The sequence below is a fragment of the Schistocerca cancellata genome, chromosome 1 (genome assembly GCF_023864275.1).
Source record: "Schistocerca cancellata isolate TAMUIC-IGC-003103 chromosome 1, iqSchCanc2.1, whole genome shotgun sequence".
In the NCBI taxonomy this organism is placed as follows: domain Eukaryota; kingdom Metazoa; phylum Arthropoda; class Insecta; order Orthoptera; family Acrididae; genus Schistocerca; species Schistocerca cancellata.
Window position 1 is genome coordinate 880,810,204 of NC_064626.1, and position 23,280 is coordinate 880,833,483.

A 23,280-nucleotide genomic window follows, 5' to 3' on the forward strand; every position below is an offset into this window, starting at 1 on the left:
TAGTGTAAATTTGTTTTTAGATAATTTAAATTGACAATTGTGATTACTAATTTTTATGGTAACGGATCGATATTACGAAATATATTGATAAAAATAGTAGTAGTAGTAGCTTTATTCATCCATAGATATCTTTTTACAAGGATATAAGACATGTTAAAGTATTTACAAACTTAGATCAATTAAAATAAGCTAATTCGTATACACATATATTTACAGACAATCATTAGATTTACTCCTGGTATACAATACTTTTTTTTACAAATAACTTATTAAATAACGTAATGCCACATTGTTCACTCATATCTCACTATCAGTAACTGCACACACTATACACACATTATTTCATAAAACTTCACTCGCTACGCACAGTCACACACACACACAGACACACACTCACTGGTGATCTCTGGGCCAATTTCTGTACCGCAACTTCCCAATTGTTATCCTGAAAAAATGAGTCAGCATCCCTCCATAACGAGTGAGATGTTGAACTCAGAAAGAGGAAGAGGTGTTAGCATTGTGCTATGCATAGCTTGGGGGGTAAGTATTTCTAGAAAGGAAAAAAGGAAGGGAAAAAAACATAAATTGAAGGTATTATGTGGATTGTTGGATATTTCATAATCATTATTATTATCATTTATTTGTATACCATTCTTTATTAAACCCCTACTCTGTTTTAGCTAAGTAATCCTTCAATGTATAAAATGTATTGCATAACAAGTACTTTTTAGCTGTCTTTTTAAATAAACGTATTTTGGCATTTTCTTTAATCTCTTTTTGTAATTTGTTGCACAGTTTTATTCCTTGGTAGAAAATGCTGTTTTGAGTTTTATGTTTATATTTTCTTGGTAAATGTAAGTTGAGTCTATCTCTTGTTGCATGGTCATGGAGAGAGTTGTTTGTGCAATAATTACCAATGTTATTTTTGATGTGTGCAACTGACTGGTAAATGTATTCACATGGAGCAGTTAAAATCCCCAGTGTTCTGAACAGATCTTTACAATGAGCTCAACTAGTATTTTTGGTTATTATTCCTATGGCTCTTTTCTGGAGTTTGAAAATTGTGTTCATATTTTGTGCATTTGTTCCCCCAAAAAGAATTCCATAGCTAAGAATTGAGTGTACATATGAATAATATGTAACTAAAAGACACTGCATGTTACACACTGATAAATAGGATTCCAAGGACATAACATGCTGATGACAATCTGTTTGCAAGTACCTTTGTGTGTTCACACCACTTCAACTGAGAATCAATATTCATATTGATTAACAAAAAAATAGTTTTTGACAATCAGAAATGTTGAGAGATATATACATATGAGAAATGTATAATTTAAGCAAGGAAACTAGCCCAAGTCTGGGCAGAATATATACGGTATTGAACATTTCGGTTGACATGCGATATTTCCAAAGGGGTAAGGTTCATTACAAGTTACAGCATTCAGATACCAGATAAGTTTACACTTGAAAAACTCTCCTGCCCTGTTCTGTCATACTTTGACAAGTTACTATGTAACATTTTCAAGTACATGTAGCTGTGTGCAGAAGTTAGTTTGAATTTTAGTTTAGTTTTGCCCATGTTTTATTATTCGTCTTCTTTATTTCCTGTTAAAGAGAATGTTTGATGATGACTTTCTAAGTAATTTGCACAAACTGTAATGCTGTTTGTGTAACCACAAGCTGGAAAAATACAATAAAATAATTTCTGGTCTATAAAACATATATTCAGCTCCATTTAAGGCAATGATTGAAACCTATGCTCAGCAGACTATTATAACTTTCTCTTATTTTACAAATATTTGTACAGTCTTGCTTGCTTTTCTTGCAAAAAATACACACACACATAATCCAGGCACAAAATCTTAACAAATGTGTGTAAGTTAGATTATATATCAGACAGTATCCACATGTGGGGATCCTGTATCCTCTCACCTCTAAATATTTGTGACATGTTATGACTTTTTGTAAGTTTATTGATTAGTGTTACCAAAGAGTACATGTTAATTTATCACAGCTACCACTATGGTAGCTGTGTCCAGCATTTCAGAGTAAACATTGCCCACTGATAATCTTTTTTAATGTATGACCACTGTTCCATGCACGTTCTTGGTATAGGATTTGAGTAGCAAGTGGACAGTGGTGATAGTGAGTCGGTATGGTTGGCATTACTCATTAATGTATCCAAGATATTTATTAATGCAGTGTTGTTATCGTCTTAAAGTTTCAGTGTGAACTGATTAATGTTGTAATAGGCCATACAGAACATTGCTAAAGCTTAGAGTAGTTACAACAGTTTGAAATGATTACTGTGACAATAAACAATAAAGATAGTGATCCACCAGTAACTGTTATCAACTGAACCTTTCATGTTCCACTTCCTAAAAAAATATCAGAAAAGAAAGTATATAATTAGAACCTTGAGCTGAAAAGGAGGAATACAGCATCTACAGGTGTGATGAAATAGGGATCACATCAAGCTACAATGGGGCATATTAGTGCAGAGCCATTTTTTAGTCTGGACAAGTTTACTAACTAGTCAACTCATTGGCAATGCACAAGATGTTTACAACGAATGTGTTCCCATACTTCACCAAAAGGCCAAAAAAGTGGAACTCCTTTGAAGCAAAAGAGGAAATGATATACAGAAATAGTTTTGAACTGCGTAAGGAAAAAATGTACACATATGGGCTCAAATAGGTCTCACGTTTAAGGCAACACCACTAACTAAAAATGCTTGGTAGGTAAAAAAAATTAAAGCATCATTTTTGTTTCAATTGTGCTAGATGTTGTAAATAACTTCTTTACAAAGTTCAAGAATGTGTTCACAGTAAACTGCTTCCCACTGCCACAAAGGTGATGGATTTTCATGGAATTTGTAATGGATAAAGTTCCTTAGTAATAAAAGGAGGCTCATTTATTTTTTATCGTGGTTGTATACATCAATTCCAATAATTCCTTACCTCTCATTAGTTCATAAATCTTCATCTAGCATTCTGCACTAGTCATTTCAACTTTCTATCTGTCCACCCTCCATCCAAACACTCAAATACTGCCGACATTGCCCCAGTTGCATATGTGAAGATTTGTTTGTGTGTGTCAGTGTGTTTTACAGTTACAAGAAGAACAAAAGCAGCTTCAATTTTATGACGATTAAGGCTGTCTATGTACCATCCATTACTCACTTTTATCATGTGAGTATTTGTTCATTGTTTCCACTTACAAGTTATATTGGTTTCTGTATTAAGAGCAATTATGTGCCTCACTTGCCCTCCTCCCCCTCCCCCCCCCCCCCAAGTGGATACAAGCATAAGAAATAGTAACTGAATAAAGGTAGCATGAAAAAGATATATTACATGTAAAAATTTTATTTTAAGATAGATGGTGTCATTTTATAACTGCTTTAGTAAATAAAACACAGAAAAGCATAAAGTGAATTACTATAAATATGGATGCAGGTATAGACTGTGATGTGGAAAGTGGCATCTAGTTTTGGCATGTACTGCAGACATATAGGCCAAGATCTTCAGGAAGTGTTACATTGTAATCTTCTCTTGCAAGGGTCCAGTAGCGCTCTCTCACCATAAATGCTGCCGTCTTCGGCTGACGTGCTCTTGTGAAAATTCCTTTCTTGTTTCCACCAACTCGTGTGTATGCTGCAATTATACAATGCTTACTTAAGTGGTATTCTTATTTGAACTAAAACATCAAATAAACTCAATGCAAGTTGTCTATTTAATAGCTTCCAGAGGCAACAAAAAATTTTGTCTTTAATATATCATACAATTATTGATCAAATTAAAAAATTCAAGATGCTGTCATTATCTTCTCATTAAGATGTGTAACCTTACATTAAAGATGTAAAACAATAAGTGAAGTATTTAAGTTTTGTAACTGTGTGTTTTTCTCGAAGCAGCACAAGCTCATGGCATGAAAATTGGCTTTGCATTCAGTATTTGAGAGTGGGAGCTCTTAACTGCTTCTATTAAACTTTATGCATAATTTCAAACTTTTTCAAACCTTTTTTCAGTGATACCTCAATAAAATAATGAAAGGAAAAAGTTCATCACTTAAAACATTTTTGTTGTTCATGTAGTAAAAATTTGGCACCAGGTATGACATTAATTTCCTACTTCTTTATTAGTAACCCCATTCACAACACATTCTGCAGACAGCATCTACATTTACCACTGAATGTACATGCAAAATTAAATCATTGTACAAAACATATGAGGTTCAGGAGATATGACATCAAAAATAGGAAGATCTGTGAAAAATCAGCTTTTATTAAAACTGAGAGTAAATTATGCAGGTTATACTCATTCAGTGTTTGATAATGAGAGCATTTAGGAAATTCCAACGAACTTTAAATTTGCTGCTTTATAATATGAATTCTCAGGTTTCCTTTACATTACAGATATACTGGTACAGATCCAAAGTACTGTGTCTGTGACCTGCTAAATGTGGAATCAGCCCTACCACAAACAAGGCAGTAGAACATCAATAATCTGAAGCAGTTGGGGATGGGATATTTTGGACAAATGATCATTTACAAAAACTGAGTGTTCCTAGAAATATGAAAACACTGACTGAAACACTAAACTGTACACACATAGTTTGCATCACTTGTCTTACAAATAACACTATCTCTCTCTCTCTCTCTCTCTCTCTCTCTCTCTCTCTCTCTGTCTCTCTCTCTCTCATGGAAACCAACACAACTCACACACACGACTGCAGTCGCAGGTAACTGAAACCACACACCACGGAGTGTGGTTTCATTGGCCTGAGACTGCAGTTGTGTGTATGTGTTGCATTTGTGTGTGTGTGTGTGTGTGTGTGTGTGTGTTGTTTATTGTTGATGAAGACCTTAATGGCTGAAAGCCTTAATTGTGGGAGTCCTTCTGTTGTGCCTAACTGTTACTTAGCATCTCCACCATGTGGTGAGTACCAACTATCCTTTTCAAAATATTGTTACATTCCATCCTGGATTTTCCATTGTTAGACTACATAGCCTAGTTTGAAAAGGTCAACATGGACATAAAAGTAAACATACAGTTTAGGAAAATAAGTCCAAAAGAGGTTTTTTCTTCAAAACTGAAATTCATTTCTTTCCTTCTAAATCTCAGACACTTTGTAAAGTCAGCACTTGGAGAGCATCAGATTTTCCTTTCTGTTTTAACCACTCTATCCAAAGTAATAAAAGTTTTCCGTAGGGGATAGTTCTTCTGTAGCTTGATCATTGTTACTAGTCTCTTCTCCATTGCTGCAAGGGACCTGATTGTTGGTGACACTGGCAGTTATTTCATTATCTATCAATATTTGATACCTGGGTCATGAATTTCATATATAAACTTTGCATTCTGCTGATTGAACTCTTCAAACCCTGCAAATTATTTAGTCAGCCCAGCTTGTCTGGATACCATTCAGTTTTCTAACTGCTAACTTAATAGTAGATCCAGATGAGGAAATGGAAATGTTCTTGAAATCCATAAATCTCAATACTGTTGCATATTCAATTATGTTTGTGTTAGGTTACTGCACTTGAGCAATACTGCTGGATATCAGTGTAGTATGTGGATAGCTATTTATCTATGTATAATTTAAGTAGATGGAACATGGACTGGCCATAAATACTAGTTCATTCAACATGTAAGTACAAGTACAGTGTTTGTACTACAAATCTGCTGTAGTACAAACATTGTACTTGCACTTGCACTGATCTGGTGTAGCCTACATTATTGACATTAGCCTACTGTCAACACTAATTTTTCAGCCTGTTTCAATGAAAGCACAGCTAACAAGTGCTAAATTATATAGATAACAATGAGGCTACAATACCCATACATGTTAAACACATTTCAATTTCAGAAAATTGTTTTTCAGAAAATTAATTACTTATGCTTGCCAAAATTAAGCATTGGGCAGTTCCATTATTTTAGTATCAGAATTTTGTTCACTTTTTCATGCTTGCAAGATTATTGGTGGGTTATTCTGTTGGAGCTGATCAGTTGCCTATTTGTGTTATGTTTTATACTTGTTGATACCAACAAACAATAGTAGTACTCAATACATAAAAGTACCCAGTGTAGCTGATACACTCAGACAGACAGATCCCTCGACACTGAGACATTGTTTTGAGATCATAAAAATATTTTCTTATCTTTGAGTACATAATGATAAAGCTATACTTAATTTATATTCCCCTGTGAAAATGTAGACTGGCATGGCAAGGAAAGCGTTTCTGAAGAAGAGAAATTTGTTAACATCGAGTATAGATTTAAGTGTCAGGAAGCCGTTTCTGAAAGAATTTCTATGGAGTGTAGCCATGTATGGAAGTGAAACATGGACGATAAATACACTCCTGGAAATGGAAAAAAGAACACATTGACACCGGTGTGTCAGACCCACCATACTTGCTCCGGACATTGCGAGAGGGCTGTACAAGCAATGATCACACGCACGGCACAGCGGACACACCAGGAACCGCGGTGTTGGCTGTCGAATGGCGCTAGCTGCGCAGCATTTGTGCACCGCCGCCGTCAGTGTCAGCCAGTTTGCCGTGGCATATGGAGCTCCATCACAGTCTTTAACACTCGTAGCATGCCGCGACTGCGTGGACGTGAACCGTATGTGCAGTTGACGGACTTTGAGCGAGGGCGTATAGTGGGCATGCGGGAGGCCGGGTGGACGTACCGCCGAATTGCTCAACACGTGGGGCGTGAGGTCTCCACAGTACATCGATGTTGTCGCTAGTGGTCGGCGGAAGGTGAACGTGCCCGTCGACCTGGGACCAGACCGCAGCAACGCACGGATGCACGCCAAGACCGTAGGATCCTACGCAGTGCCGTAAGGGACCGCACCGCCACTTCCCAGCAAATTAGGGACACTGTTGCTCCTGGGGTATCGGCGAGGACCATTCGCAACCGTCTCCATGAAGCTGGGCTACGGTCCCGCACACCGTTAGGCCGTCTTCCGCTCACGCCCCAACATCATGCAGCCCGCCTCCAGTGGTGTCGCGACAGGCGTGAATGGAGGGATGAATGGAGACGTGTCGTCTTCAGCGATGAGAGTCGCTTCTGCCTTGGTGCCAATGATGGTCGTATGCGTGTTTGGCGCCGTGCAGGTGAGCGCCACAATCAGGACTGCTTACGACCGAGGCACACAGGGCCAACACCCGGCATCATGGTGTGGGGAGCGATCTCCTACACTGGCCGTACACCACTGGTGATCGTCGAGGGGACACTGAATAGTGCACGGTACATCCAAACCGTCATTGAACCCATCGTTCTACCATTCCTAAACCGGCAAGGGAACTTGCTGTTCCAACAGGACAATGCACGTCCGCATGTATCCCGTGCCACCCAACGTGCTCTAGAAGGTGTAAGTCAACTACCCTGGCCAGCAAGATCTCCGGATCTGTCCCCCATTGAGCATGTTTGGGACTGGATGAAGCGTTGTCTCACGCGGTCTGCACGTCCAGCATGAACGCTGGTCCAACTGAGGCGCCAGGTGGAAATGGCATGGCAAGCCGTTCCACAGGACTACATCCAGCATCTCTACGATCGTCTCCATGGGACAATGAATTCACGGTGTTCTTATTTCAATTTCCAGGAGTGTAGTTTGGACAAGAAGAGACTAGAAGCTTTCGAAATATGGTGCTACAGAAGAATGCTGAAGATTAGATCGGTAGATCACATAACTAATGATGAAGTATTAAATAGAATTGGGGAGAAGAGGAGTATGTGGCACAACTTGACAAAAAGAAGGGACTGGTTAGTAGGACATGTTCTGAGGCATCAAGGGATCACAAATTTAGCGTTGGAGGGCAACGTGGAGGGTAAAAATTGTAGAGGGAGACCAAGATATGAATACACTAAGCAGATTCAGAAGGATGTGGGTTGCAGTAAGTACTGGGAGATGAAGAAGCTTGCACAGGATAGGGTAGCATGGAGAGCTGCATCAAACCAGTCTCAGGACTGAAGACCACAACAACAACAACAACAACAATGAAAATGCAAAGATAGAAAATACTAAAATTTAATTTTGGGGAAACATTTAAAATTATTATTATTATTATTGTCATTGTTGTTTCTGTAGCCTTCTGGAAGATAACTTGGAAATATTTGTAACGTAAAGTATTAACACTTATATATCACTGTTAATCTAAACAAAATAATTATCTTTGCAGTACTAGATTTGTATCTTTGGTGCACTACTGATCTTTGTAGTTTTTGACATTTAAGTAGCAGTATATATTTGGAGCAAAGTGATACATGTTGGATGAATTTGTCACATATATTTGTGCAGTTGTGAGTAACAATGACAGACTGAAGAAAAGTGGAATAATTATGTTTACAACACCATCAAATTGTATTAGTCATATTAATATCCAGTGCAGAAGTTGGACCTACATATCCTACTGCAACCAATAGCAAAGAGTAATACTTCAAAACAACAGAGCCTACAAAATGAAGAAACCATAATGGACTTCAACAGAAGAGTTATTTCAGACTAACTACTTTTAATAATTATTATCCATTTGACTATGTGAACTCTGATGTTTCTCATTTATTCTTCAGCAGTTTAAAACATGGAGAAACCCAACCCAAACCACATCATTGTGTAAATGGGTTTGAGGTGACATTTTTAAGTTTTGATGAAATTCAGTATCTGAAGAGTTGGAAAACATTGGAGTATCTGGTGCAATTACTAAGGTGTGCTTCAAAGAAATGTTATAACCTCTTACCTACCTGATTAATTGCAGCTTTAGAGAAAACATGTATCCAGCTGTTCTAAACATCACTGTTGTGAAACAACTGCATAAAAAGTGAAGTAAGGAACATCACTAATTCCCTACCTTAGTAAGATATTCAAAAGTATTATCCTGTCAAGCTTAGTACCTTTTTCAGAAAACACAAACTGCTTATAGGCTGTCAGCATGGCTTCAGAAAAGTAAGAAGTACAACCACTGCAGTTACACATTTATTCCATAGCCAGAGGACACCAATTGTTGGTATATTTTTAGATCTGTCAAAAGCATTCAACAAGGTAAAACACCTCTTTAAAAAACTGATTTTATATTATGTGGGGAATACACCAATGATTCTTACAGCAACATGCCCGTTGAATTATAAGCAATGCACCAAACTGACATACCAAGAAACAGTGTATTAGGGCTCAATCCTTGTTCCCTGTCTCTTGCTTATATATATTAACAACATTGCAAAATACATAAACTTCCACTTTGTAAGCTATGCAGATGAAACCTAAATCAAATGCTGTGGAAGAGGATATTAGGAGCTAGGATCTTTCACTAATGGTAAGGTTACGGAATTGACAACATACTTCAACAATCAGGGTCTTCAGTCAAATGTAAACAAATCTCAATTACTGGCATTTAAAACCGGCAGTTTTCACCACACCAGCGTAAATTATGTATGTGGCATCTTGGCAGCAGAAACTGACAGCTGTAAATTTCTGGTTGTGTACATTGATACAAATATGTGATGGACAAACCACATTAACTTTGTATGTGAAAAAGTCAATATAAGTTTACATCTCCATAGTTCATGAAAGTAGTTCCTAGTAAAACATTAGAAATAATTTACTGTGGAACAATTTACATCTTTCTCAACTATGGGATGGAATTGCAGAGCTGTATACCTGATGTCCACTTAAAAAGAATATTGCTATTATACAAAGAAGCAATAAGACATATATATGGGATAGGCCATAGAGAATACTGATGTGAAGTGTTTGTGCAGCACCAGTACTTAACAATATATTTTAATGCTTATTTAAATCACTTAATTATTTTTAAAAGTCAACCAAAGTTATCAAGTAGAGCAATGTACAAGCCACAACACTAGAACAAAACATAACTACTTTCAGAAAAGGACCAAATAAAAAATGACAAAAAGAATCTTATATATCAATGGTTTGATTTGCCTTAACAAACTACCAAACTATTTAAGAACATCTAAGGTGTCTGATTTTAACATAAATTTAAAATCTTTTTGGATAGAGAAATGTTTATATTTGTTTAAAAAATACTAAGACATGGGTTGTGATATGAACTAGTATCATATAAAGCATAAAGTAATAAAGATGTAAAATAGATATAAGATCAACAGTTGTAGTATGCTACATATTTTACAAATGTAGTAATTCTCATAATATTACTTCCGGCATTTCCAGAAGGCAGCATTGTGCTGGCTCCATGCAAGAAAATGCAAGTAAATTAATAAATATATGACTATACAAAAAGACTATTACAGACATTCAAGATGATAATAAAATTCTGTGGGATGATAGACAGAAGTGTCTTTATCCACCATAAGACTATCTACCTATATAGAAAATAGCAAAGAATAAATGGTCAGAATTTAGTGTGGAAATGTTTCAAAATCTTAACCTCACCAGGTAGGCCTACTTTGTTGCCATTTTTTCTGAGCATATGAGGTCTGTTAGAAAAGTATCCTCAATTTGGCTGGGAAAAAAACTGGTTTACCTGGAGCATGGGACACATAATCACCCTCAAAGTAGTTCCCTTAGGCTCCACACACTTCTCCCAGTGGTGCTGCCATTCTTGGAGGCATGCCAAAAGAGACTCTTTCAGTTATTAGTTTAGCTCAGCTGTCATTGCTGCCATACTGTCCTCTCTTGTCTGAAATCACATCCCTTTCAATGGTCTCTTGAGTTTGGGGAACAGCCAAAAGCCACAGGGGGGCATGTCAGGAGAGTAAGGAGGCTGCTGAAGCACAGGAATCTGGTATTTTGCCAAAAAAGTCTGAATCAGGTGCAAGGAAAGTGCCAGAGCATTCTCATGATGGAGACACCAATTCCTTGTTGACTGCAAGTCTTGTCTCTTGTGGTGCATGGCATCATGTAGGTAACAGAGGACATTCCCGAAGCACTCTTTGGTGCTTGTTTGACCCTGTGGTGCATACTCATGATGTACCACACTGCAGCATACAAAGAAAGCAGTCATAATCACTATGGCATTGCTGTGCACTTGATGGGCCTTCTTTGGTGTTCTGAGATGACTATTATTTGATTTCCAGGCTTTTCCCATATACCCAGGTCTTGTCAACAGTGACTACGGTGTTCATGAAGTTGGGTGTCACTGTTTGTGGAGTCCAGCATGTCCTGTGAGAATTCAACATGAAGTTACTTTTACTCCAGTGTCAGTAGCTTCATCTCAAGTTTTGTTGACATTTTCTTCATGCACAAATGTTTGGTCACTATGGAATGTGCCAAAAAAGTGCTGATGTTCAACTTTTGCTATTTCTCTGATAATCACACAATAGTCCAACATCACCACAGTGTTTCCTTTGGCAAGGACCTGGTCATTTCAGCATGTTGATGGCTGACCAGAGCACAACTTGCTCTCCACCAACGTGCAGCCATCTTTAAGCTGGTTGTACCAATCCATAATCTGTGTGATGCAATATCATTGTTACTGAAGGCTGTCTGAATCTTTCAAATGGTTTCCACTTGGCTATCACCCAGTTTCTCACAAAATGTAATGCAGTAGAGCTGCTCCAGTCATTCCGTCATTTCCCTTGCAGCAAAAAACTGACACGAGCACTACGTACTACCTCACTCAACTGCTGCTTGCCAGCAACTGATGCTATCAACAGCTGGGAAAAAATTCACAGATGAGCGTGAAGGTTCAAGGTCAGCTCATGCAAATACGCTACATTCAAATCCATCAGGTGTTTGCAAAAAAAGAAATAAGGTTGGATACTTTTCTAACAAACATTCTGCACATTTGTGAAGTTGACATAAAGACATGTATCACTCCATCCACAAGTTAAAAACTTTTGTAAGAAAAGAACTGATTGTTCTGTCTCACACCAGGCCACTTTAGTAACTACGAATACTACTAGTGAGGTAAAATCTTTGAGTGACCATTTCATTATTGTATAGCATTAAAATAAATGTGTTAAGTGTGTAATGTTATACAGACCTTCAAGGACTTAAAACTACAAGAAATCAAAAGGGAGAAGTGAAGAAGCACAGTGCTGACTTTTTTCTCAAATAAGGTACAACATTGGAATTAATATCACTGGTACTAGCATGCAGCCATAGTGACACCAATATGCAAATATAGATTTCACTTTGTTCATAACAATAAATTAGCAACTCTCCTTATTAAAAACAATGAAATTATGTGAGAGAGTGTGGAGAAGCAACAGAAAATCTTAATATAAATGCACAGATATTGTTTTGTGATGTTTTGTGGTAACATACACAAGGATAAAATGTAACCAGTTAATTAGCAAAAAGGAACATAGAAATGATCTTTTCCTAATTTGTGATTTTGATACCAAGCTAATAAATGTGTACACAAGTTAGCAGGCAAAGTTTAAAGAAATCATTTTTGAGATGTATATAAAGAGAAAAATGTTAATTAAGAGATCAGCAGTCGAGAAGACAAAGATCAAATGCATGGGAGAGGCAGAAAAGATGTAGTTAGTTATTAGATATTTTAGAAGAATGAAAAAATAACAAGAACGAAGTAATATATCAGCTACGAATTTTCTAATTCAAATTCTGTACCTAAATATGCATGGATGCTTCAGCATATTCTTAATACTGCTGTTAATTACTTACATTGACCAGTCTTGAAATCAGCAAAATTCCATATCATCTCTCCAACAAAATATCCTGTTTCTCTGAGTCTGTCAAAAGCCTTGAAGTACTCAGAAAACATAACTTCTTGGTATTCTTCTGACCATATGTAATCAGGTAACTGCATTAAAGAAAAACTGAAATTATTGTTTGAAGAATGTTACAAATTAGTTTTATATTGTAAAAACAGTTTCATATGTCTGTTTACTTTGTTCTTCCATTATCTTCACCAAGTGTTCATGAAAACTGAAAATGCTATGGAACAATGAAAGCATAGGGGAGAGTCGGGCACATTAAACCATAAAAAATATTTCTCTGTGTTACTCATCCAATAATTTTATTACAGAGTTGTGATTTACAGATGTTACAGTTTAATAATTCAAGTATCAAATGGCCTTATATGATTGCATTGTCAATAATTGTTTTTTAGCTGCACGCCTTCAAAGAAAATTTGGTAAATGGTTCATTGTGCCCCATGTGTGGTGTACAATGAACCACTTTAAACAGGTTCATTGAAAGAATTTATTTAGCATACAAAGTAAGTGTAAATGTACTTTAAACATAATGTTCACATATATTCCACGTGTGAATCATATAATTAAATTTTTAGGCACACAGTCATGTAAATTATTTTGGAATTACCGAACATCAATGGACTTGAAGCTGATTCCAGATTTTAAATATGATTTTTGTCTCTTTCTCACACCATCAGTAGCAGGCCATGGAAGCATGTAAAGTATGTTGCTAGCTGGAACAAAAGCTTCATCCTTTACCTGAGGAAAATAAAACTTCAATTTTTTCACTTTTTTCTCAAAAATGATACCTGATAGTCCCCTGCATCATCCTTTGGTTTCAAAATCTTCCCCACATAGTAAACCGGTGTTTTGCTTTCCAGTTCAAGTTTGGTCAAAATGAAATCACCTGTTTCTGGTAATTTGTCCAAGTCTTCAAAGTTGTACTCAGATTCACCAGACACATCCACATTGGCATCGCTCTCTTCATAATGCGCCTCACTAATGTAGTCATCTGATTCCTGCTCATAAAGCTTCTGGTTGACCTTTTTATTGGGAAGTTTTGTGGATTGCAACAAATCTTTCTCCGGTGTATCAGCTGCAATTAAACTTTGTCCTCTCTCACATTTATTGCTCTTCTTTCTGTTCTCTGCTTTTGGATATCCTTGAATTATTTCAGGAGAAACTCCATTCAGAAAAGCTGTTTGGGTGTTAAGCACTGCAGATGGTCCTGCTTGCTGCAGATCTTGTGACTGGCTGACATCGACTGAGGCTTGTCCTGCAGATTGTGCATCCTTGATATGATGGAGAGAATTAACATCTGAAGTTGTTCTGTTTGCCTCCACGACACTTTCTGTTACTTTGCTGACCATAAAGTCTTCGTCAGTGAAGATGTCTTCATCAAATAGAAAGATTCCACATTTCTTGAAAGCCGAACATATGTTAGTGGGTGTCATTGATCTGTCATGAGCAATTTTGGCACATGCAGCTACATCATAAATAGTGAGAGGAGTGCCTTTCCTATGTAAGAGTTTGGAATTTAATGCTGAGTAATAAGTTCCCTTGAATGAAGAGATCACTCCTACATCTAGAGGCTGCAGTTTGTTTGAGGTATATGGGTGTATAGTTAGCATAACCACCCCATTGGCTTTTGCTACATCTATTACCTCAATTGACAGATGGCTTTCATGATTGTCTAAAATTAGAAGCACAGGACTGTCTTTGCTACTAGTGAATTTGTGGATAAAATGTTCCATGACATCCAAAAAAAGGTTCGCTATTCATCCAGCCAGTCTTTGTTGCTAATCCCAGGGTGCCTGTTGGTGCATTACCAGTACTTATCATATGTTGTTTAAAATGTACTCGAGGAAATATCATTGCTGGGGGCAGGAAAGTACCACCTGCACTGATTATGCAACAGGTGGTCACTAAGACACCACATTCTCCACTAGTAGTTTGAGAAATCTGTTTACTTCCCTTCTGTGCAACTGCCTTTGGAAGTCTATCTGGTACAGTTGAGGTACTGATTTCTTCCAGATTGAAAACCCTTGTACCATCAGTGAAAGTAGGGTGTCTCTGGTAAAGGTCTTTCAAGTTTTTGAAGAAATTCGAAACAGTATACTAATTAAAGGACATTGCTCTGGATAAGCTGCAGCCCTCTGGGGTTCAGATACTTAAAATGGGATTTCGTTTCATGAACCCATAGAACCAGTCTACACCAGCCATTACCTCTATCCAGTCCTCAGGACATTTCAGACCATTTTTCAAAGCCAGGTCACTTGCTAAGCATCTGCATGTTTTAGAGTCAACACCAAAGCATATCTTCAAAGAATGCAACCAATACTCCACTAATTCTTTCTCCTGCTCCACAGAAAATACCTTACAATTGTCATAGTTTGGTGTCAATCTTTCACTGGAACCACATTTAATGTTTTGAACACATTGTCGAAGAGTAGGGTAAGGTATTGAACAATATTTAGCTGCTTGGCGAACTGCCATGCCCTTATTAAGAACATCCTGTACAGCTTCTTGCATAACATTGTGGTCAGTTTTACCTCTGTTCGTCCTCCTGACGTATGAATGAACTACCTTCAAACCGATAATATAAAACAGGACTGCTGAATGTCTGTAATTTAAAAGCCTTAAATACCTTCACATATGTTTTTCCCCATGCTAAGGAAATAAAGTACAAAGTGCTTGTATTGGACAATTTAAAAGATTCCTGGGGCACAACGGACCACCCTGAGGCACAATGGACCACGGCTCATTGTGCCCCGGGAGAGCTCGGTTCAATGTGCCCCGACAGTACACATTTCAAACAAAGCTCATATCAGGTTATGTATGAACATTGTTAATATTTGAAAATCTATATCATTAAAAATACAGTACTGATATTGTTACAATGACTTACTTTCTCTAAAATTTGGTGACAAAGGATTGAACAAAATTCAATCTATCTATGTCTCCAAAAATTACTTCACTGTCACGAAACTAATGGCAGGAACTAGATCCTGCAGGAAACAAATGGCAGTCGGTAGAGCAGTAATGACAACATATGCACAGAGGAAAAAATAATTTACCACCTTATACTGAAACTGTGCTACCTGATTCATTGTGCCCAGTGGTTCAGAGTGCCCCACTCTCCCCTACCCTACAAGCAGCAGTTAAAATACTGATTGGAATGGAAGAAACACTACCGATTTTAGTAGATTCATTTATTATTCTAATTTTAGTGAAATTTTTTATCACTTGTTCATGCTGGTGCTAACTTCATGATTTTTACAACAAAAATTAGAAACAAATAAAAAATGTAAGGGACAGACTACACTTGTCAGGTCAAATGTATCAAAGAGATGAGGTTATGGTAGGTCTGATAAAAATGATAAATTTTAATGTTTTGATATTAAAATTAACAGTCATGGGCTACTGAATATAAAGGGAAGTAATAAAATGCATGGGTATAAATACATATAAATATCAAACTATAAAACAAAAAGTTTAACATTTCTATGGAGTTCTAAACCCCTATGTTAATTCTACTCTCAAATACAGCAACAATGCTCATAATCATCATATGTTTTAAGTTTAAAAATCCCCGACAGAGACATTCGTCTTAATCAAGCTCTGCATACTCAGTGCAGCTCAGAAACATTTGGTTCATATTTGAGGTAATAAATGTTCATATACCATGTTTGATTTTCCATAGCCATTTCACATCTAATTGTCTGAACTCATACATAATGATTCATTTCCATCAGGTTACCATCCATGGCAAGCCTGTTGCTGAATGCAGATATCTGATTTTAACACTAGTCCCTTATTCTCTCATTAAATTAAACATTTTTGTCATTCTCAAAAAGTTATCTGACATGCTAGAATAAATTCGTAAAGAGAGCATGGCCAGGAAAGCTGAATGGTTCCATAGCACATGAAATGTCAATTCAGTTAGTTACTAATACTACCAACTATTTCTGCTATAATTCTCATTATGCAGAGTGCTATGTTATATATGCCATTCACAGCACAAGCAGATTAGGAATGCCAAAAACAAAAAGATGACATGAATATTAATTTTATTTGGCTTTATTTCTAAATTAGAAATGGAATTTTCAAACTGTAATAGAGAACAATGTGTTAAACGTGTCTGCTTTGCAACCCTTGTTTTCCCTTTAGACGATTTTTACTTAGCTCATCATTAGTTTCTCTTCATTATACCACCACACACTATCTTACTTCTATACTTGAGCAGTGGCAAATCTGGAATGGAATAACAACAGCATGAATTAAAATTCACCACGTAGCGGCAGCCCTGAGAGGAAAATGTGCATATTTAGCAGCAGACTGTTGAACAATCCACTGCTAAATGTGCATATCGGCCATCCAACACCTCCACAGATGACAACCCAGTCTTCATTGCACTCAGGGGATCCAAGACATGTAGTCAGTATTTGACAGCTACAGTAGACTATTCAGTGGTCTACTGTAAATATGCCTGTCTGCTGCCCAAGACTCTTCTATGTGTGGAATAGTAATCTATCCTAATTCATATAGTTATTACTTCTATATTTGCTACATAGCCAGTTGTGAAACAAATACTAACAAAGAGATAGAGGGGCTGGCCAGTACTTACCTCAGCTCAGTACAGCCAATAGATACACAAAACAGAACAGAAAATTTACATTCCTAGCTTTCGGAACTTTGTTCCTTCGACAGGGAGGAGAGGGGGGGAAAGGGGATTCAGTTACTCACAACCCAGGTTATGAAGCAACAGGGGAAAGGTAAACAGGGGGGGGGGGGGCAGCAAAGATGGAGGCATGGGTGTCAGAGGGAAGCCAAAGATATTCTGCTGTAAGTACTGTGCCAGCTTCAAAGCAAAGAGGATGCAAACAGAAGTAAAGAGGTATATAGTATAAAGATAAACACAACTATGTAGGATGAAAAGATGCGTGAATGGCTAAAGAGGAAAGGGAAAGAGGAGAAGACTGAAGAGTAAATGGGAGTGAGGTTGGTTAACGTAGGTTCAGTTCAGGGGGATGGCAGGATGAAAGGATGTGTTAGAGTGCGAGGTCCCTCACAAGGCCTCACAATGGCTTCCATAGACCTACTCACTCCACCTGAGCCACGTACCCCTACCTTCTACCTATTACCCAATATCCACAAAGAAAACCATTCTGGCTGTCCCACTGTGGCAGGCTTCAAAGCCCCAACAGAACATATCTCAGCTCTGGTAGACCAACAACCCCAACCTTTAATCTGCAGACTCCCATCCTACATCAAAGACACAAACCACTTCCTAGAACACCTCAAATCCATTCCCACTCCCCTCCCACCTGAAATCTTTCTTGTCACCATAGATGCTACATCCCTTTATACAAACATCCCACATACCCATGGTCTCTCTGCCCTTGAACAATACCTCTCCCAATGCCCACTCGATGATCTTCCAAAAACCTTGTTCCTTATCACACTTACCAACTTCATCCTCACCCATAATTACTTCACTTTTGAAGGCCAGACCTATAAACAAATCAGGGGAATGGCCATAGGTATCAGGATGGCTCCATCCTATGCCAACCTCTTCATAGGCCGCATGGAAGAGGCTTCCCTGAAGACCCAACAGCTGCTTCCCCTGGCCTGGTATACCGTATTTACTCAAATCTAAGCCGCACTCGAATCTAAGCCGCACCTGAAAAATAAGACTCGAAATAAAGGAAAAAAAAATTCCCGAATCTAAGCCGCACCTGAAATTTGAGACTCAAAATTCTAGGGGAGGCCGCACCTCCAAATCGATACAAAGCTGGTTCATTGTAATAGGAGACACAATTTAGGTTGAATGAATGACGATACAGCTACAGTAGTTTGGTTCGAGTCGTAACCTTAGCAGTTAAGCTTTACCACGTAGCCATTGCTATGCGCAGACGCTCCGTCCGTATTTATACGGGTACCCTTCCTTTTTCACGTGCTTCGTCTGGTTTGAATCGATTGCTTATTTTGCTTTGATCTGATAAGTGCCTTTTTTTTTGTTATAGGTGTTTGCGTCACTCTTAAGCTGAAAATGCATTACTGCACTGTGTCATGCATTGTTTGTCGCATTCTGATAGTGCGTGTTTACGGCCTGTTGCGGCTCGCGGCATGGCTTGCTTTTGTGCGCGCTACCGCCGCGTACAATAAAAGAGAGAGAGAGAAAGAGAGGGGGGAATCATCTCATTAGCGAAACAATGACAAGAGACGTTACTTACACTGCTGCTTTCTTTGATAATGATCAACAAGAATCAAATAATAGACTGCGTATGATAGAACATGTTCTGAAAGAGAGTTAGGCGAAAATTTTCTCCGTTTGAAAATCTTTGCGGCCGCTTCTTTATTACATCAAATTCTGCACAGAAATTAGAGTCATCTTAGATTTAAAAATCTAGTCACTTGCCGTGCTTCGGCATAAGAATAATACGAATATAAACATGACACGATACGTATATTCCTCCGCGTTTGCTGTTGTCTCACTCTAGTTTCGTAGTTTATTAGGCAGACAGGATTTAAATGAGATAGCAACAAACACGAAAGAATATATGGCAAAATGTTTATATTCGTATTATTCTTATGGTGAAGATAATACTGTACGTGATTCAAATTTCATCAGGTTCCGATTAGCAACCATCTCTTCTCACAGATAGGAAAAAATTCAAAACGTAGAGTTTGCCATATTGACAAACATCCCTGTCAGTCTTGCCAGTCAGATTTTCGTAGTACACTGAAATTGTGCTACATTCGAAGATGAACAATACGGAATTTGTATTTACTTCGTTGGATAATGTATGAAAATGCAGTGGTCGAAACTCGCGGCGGAGAAAAAAGCTCGTTTTCCACTTTTTTTTAAAAAAATTATTTACTGACGCAGAGGTTTTGGCGCCAGTATTTATCTTTGTGCCTACAAAGCATGCCAGCGTAGACATCTATGGCATGTCCTGCACACTGCTAAAGAAAATTATTGCAGAATTGGCTCAGCCACTAGCCATAGCAATAAACAAATGTCTATCTTCTGGTGTCTTCCCAGACTTCCTTAAACTAGCGCGCACAGTACCAATATATAAGAAGGGGGATCCTTGTGAGGTGTCCAGCTTCAGACCAATCTCAGTGGTACCAGTACTAGCCAAAGTTACTGAGTCTGTGATGCACCGCCAGGTACTGAATTACTTTGAGGAAAACAACTTATTCCAAAACACACAGCACGGATTCCGCAAAGGGAGATCAACAGTGACAGCCACACTGGACTTATTAAAAACAATTTGACAGAGCTTTGAAGAGAGAGAGAGTGTGGCACTGACACTCTGTGACCTCAGCAAAGCCTTTGACTGCATCTCACACACAACACTAACAGCCAAGTTAAGATGCTATGGTGTAGGAGGTGTTGTTCTATCAACACTCCAATCTTATTTGGAAAACCGAAAGCAGGTAGTATCAGTGCATGGAGCAACTTCTCTTGAACAAAAAATGGAACATGGAGTGCCCCAAGGATCAGTCTTAGGACCTCTCCTATTCCTCATATATGTCAATGATATGAGCTGTAATAGTCAAATGTTGCAGTTTGCAGATGACACTACCCTTATTGCCAAAGGACATACAGCCGCAGAAGCTCTTGGTGCATCAAATTTGATGTTTGAAGAAATAAAAGAATGGTTCGTAATAAACAAAATGAAGATCAATGAAGAAAAAACCCAACATTTGATATGCAGTCTAACCAACATTGAAGACCAAGAAAACATGGAGACTGTCAGACTACTGGGCTTCAAGATTGACAGCAAACTCTCCATGAATGATCACACTACATATGTATGCACCAAACTGTCTCGTGTGATATACCTCCTGAGGAAGCTGAAGAGGGTAATAACTGACCAGTTTCTCACAATAGTCTACCATGCACTCTTCCACAGCCACATTAGCTATGGACTGTTGTTGTGGGGACACTCCTCAGGCAGCAAAGATGTGTTGCTATTACAAAAAAAGTGCCATCAGGATCATATCCTCTAGCAAAAGACTGGACCACTGTAAGCCTATTTTCACCAGGCTAGGCATAATGACTGTCTTTAGCCAGTATGTGTATTTCTGCCTCATGTATATAAAAGAAAATCAAGGGAATTTTAGCATAAGACAAGAAATACATAATCATGACACTCGCTGTAAGAGGAACATTGAAGTGCCAAGGTGTCACCTATCAAGTACACAAGACAGCTTTCCAACAGTCGCCCTAAAAATGTACAATCAACTGCCTCCAGAAGTGAAATCCCTGCCACCTGAATTATTTCGGAAAAAAATTGCTCAGGACTTGAAACAACATCCACTATATTCATTGGAAGAGTTTTTCAACAGCGGTTCTACTGAATGGACAAAATAATAAATATTGTTATGTTTTATATATAATTTTGCCTAAATTTAATCTTCTTCTTATGTTAACTACACATTTAATTTTGTGTTTTACCTAAAGTACATATTTTGCCAAAATGAAACTTTGTGTGTGTGACATTTTGCTTTATGGTATTTTCATTTGCTGCTATGAAGTTTTACTTTCCTGTTTAGTTATATTTCATTCCTGCTATGTTCCATGTGTTTTTGTGCACTGCATAAATATTTTCTTTTATTTGTAATATAAATTTTGTATATGGTGTTGTATAAATGTTAGTTGATAAGCATTGTATTTGTGACGCAGTCTGTCCAGCCATGGCTGGTAAATGACGAAGATATAGTAAAGTAAAGTAAAGTAAAGTACATATACTTGACGGCAGAAGTTAGTTGTGGTGGCACGTACCGATATTTTTCAGAACTTCCGCTTGCTTTGCACTCGATTCTAAGCCGCAGGCGGTTTTTTGGATTACAAAAACCGGAAAAAAAGTGCGGCTTAGATTCGAGTAAATACGGTAGGTTTATAGATGACATCTTTGTGGTCTGGACTCATGATGAAGAAACACTCCTTAATTTCCTCCATAATCTCAACTCCTTTTCGAATCTGAATTTCACCTGGTCATTCCCCAACACCCAAGCCACCTTCCTGGATGTTGACCTTCATCTTGTTGAAGCTCACATCCACACCTCTGTCCACATCAAACCCACAAACAAGCAACAGTACCTTCACTTTGATAGCTGCCATCCATTCCACATCAAATGCTCCCTTCCCTACAGCCTAGGTATTCATGGCAAATTTATCTGCTCCAGTGATGAATCCTTCAACAATTATACCAATAACCTGACCAGTGTTTTCCTCTCCCACAACTATCCTGAAGACCTTGTCCACAAACAGATCTCCTGAGCAATACATTCCTCCCTGTCCGACAACAATGTTCCTACCCCCAGACCACACAGAAGCATCACCCTTGTCACTCAGTATTATCCTGGCCTCGAATACATCAACAAATTACTCCACCAGGGATATGACTTTCTCAAGTCAAGCCCTGAAATGAGATCATCCCTTGACAATATTCTCCTGACACCACCCAGAGTCCTTTTGTTGCCCCCCTAACCTCTGTAACATCCTTGTCAAACCCTACAATATTCCCAGACCACCTTCTCTACCCAGCAGTTCCTACTCCTGTAACCAACCCCGCTGCAAAACCTGCCCCATGCATCCCCCCACAACCGCCTACTCCAGCCCCGCTACTGGTAAAACATACACAATTCAAGGCAGTGCCATATGTGAAACAAAACATGTCATTTATCAGCTGACATGCCTGCACTGCACAGCCTTTTACATTGGTATGATGACAACTAAACTGGCTGAGCACATGAACGGGCACAGATGAACTGTCCGCCTAGAAGATGTCCAATACCCAGTAGCAGAGCATGCCCCCCAGCATAATCCTAGGGACCTAGGAACCTACTACACCGTACATGCCATTTGGCTTCTCCCACTCGACACCAGTCCTTTGGAACTGCGGAGATGGGAACTTGCACTCCAACACATCCTTTCATCCCGCCATCTCCCTGGACTGAACCTATGTAACCAACCTCAATCCCATTTACTCTTCAGTCTTCTCCTCTTTCCCTTTCCTCTTTAGCCATTCACACATCTTTCAACCTACATAGTTGTGTTTATCTTTATACTATATACCTTTTTAATTCTGTATGCATCCTCTTTGGTTTGAAGCTAGCACAGTATTTACAGTAGAATATCTTTGGCTTCCCTCTGACACCCCTGCCTCCATCTTTGCTACTCCCCCCCTGTTTACCTTTCCCCTGTTGCTTCATAACCTGGGTTGTGAGTAACTGAATCCACTTTCCCTTCTTCGCCGTTTTTCCCCTCTCTCCTCCCTGACAAAGGAACAAAGTTCTGAAACCTAGGAACACAAATTTTCTGTTCTGTTTTTTGTATCTATTGGCTGTACTGAGCTGAGGTAAGTACTTTTACACAGAGTATGTGAAAGAACTTGCCCCCCTTCTAACATCCGTGTACCGCAAATCTCTAAAGGAACGGAAGGTTCCAAATGATTGGAAAAGAGCATAGATAGTCCCAGTTTTCAAGAAGGGTCATCAAGTAGATGCGCAAAACTATAGCCCTATTTCTCTAACATTGATCTGTTGTAGAATTTTAGAACATGTTTTTTTCTTGTGTATCATGTCATTTCTGGAAACCCAGAATCTACTCTGT

At 38.3% G+C, this 23,280-nt stretch overlaps 1 protein-coding gene across 1 annotated transcript in view; it reads right to left on the minus strand.

Annotated features, from left to right (window-relative positions):
- Positions 1-3,357: 3,357 nt before the first annotated feature.
- Positions 3,358-23,280, minus strand: part of LOC126190512 (beta-glucuronidase-like) — a 155,210-nt gene continuing 135,287 nt past the window's right edge. The window contains exons 12-13 of the mRNA XM_049931026.1: positions 12,619-12,757; positions 3,358-3,656 (exon numbers count right to left, since the gene is read on the minus strand). Coding sequence (XP_049786983.1) covers positions 3,487-3,656; positions 12,619-12,757 — 309 coding nt within the window. The 3' untranslated portion in view covers positions 3,358-3,486. The remainder of the gene's footprint in view (positions 3,657-12,618; positions 12,758-23,280) is intronic.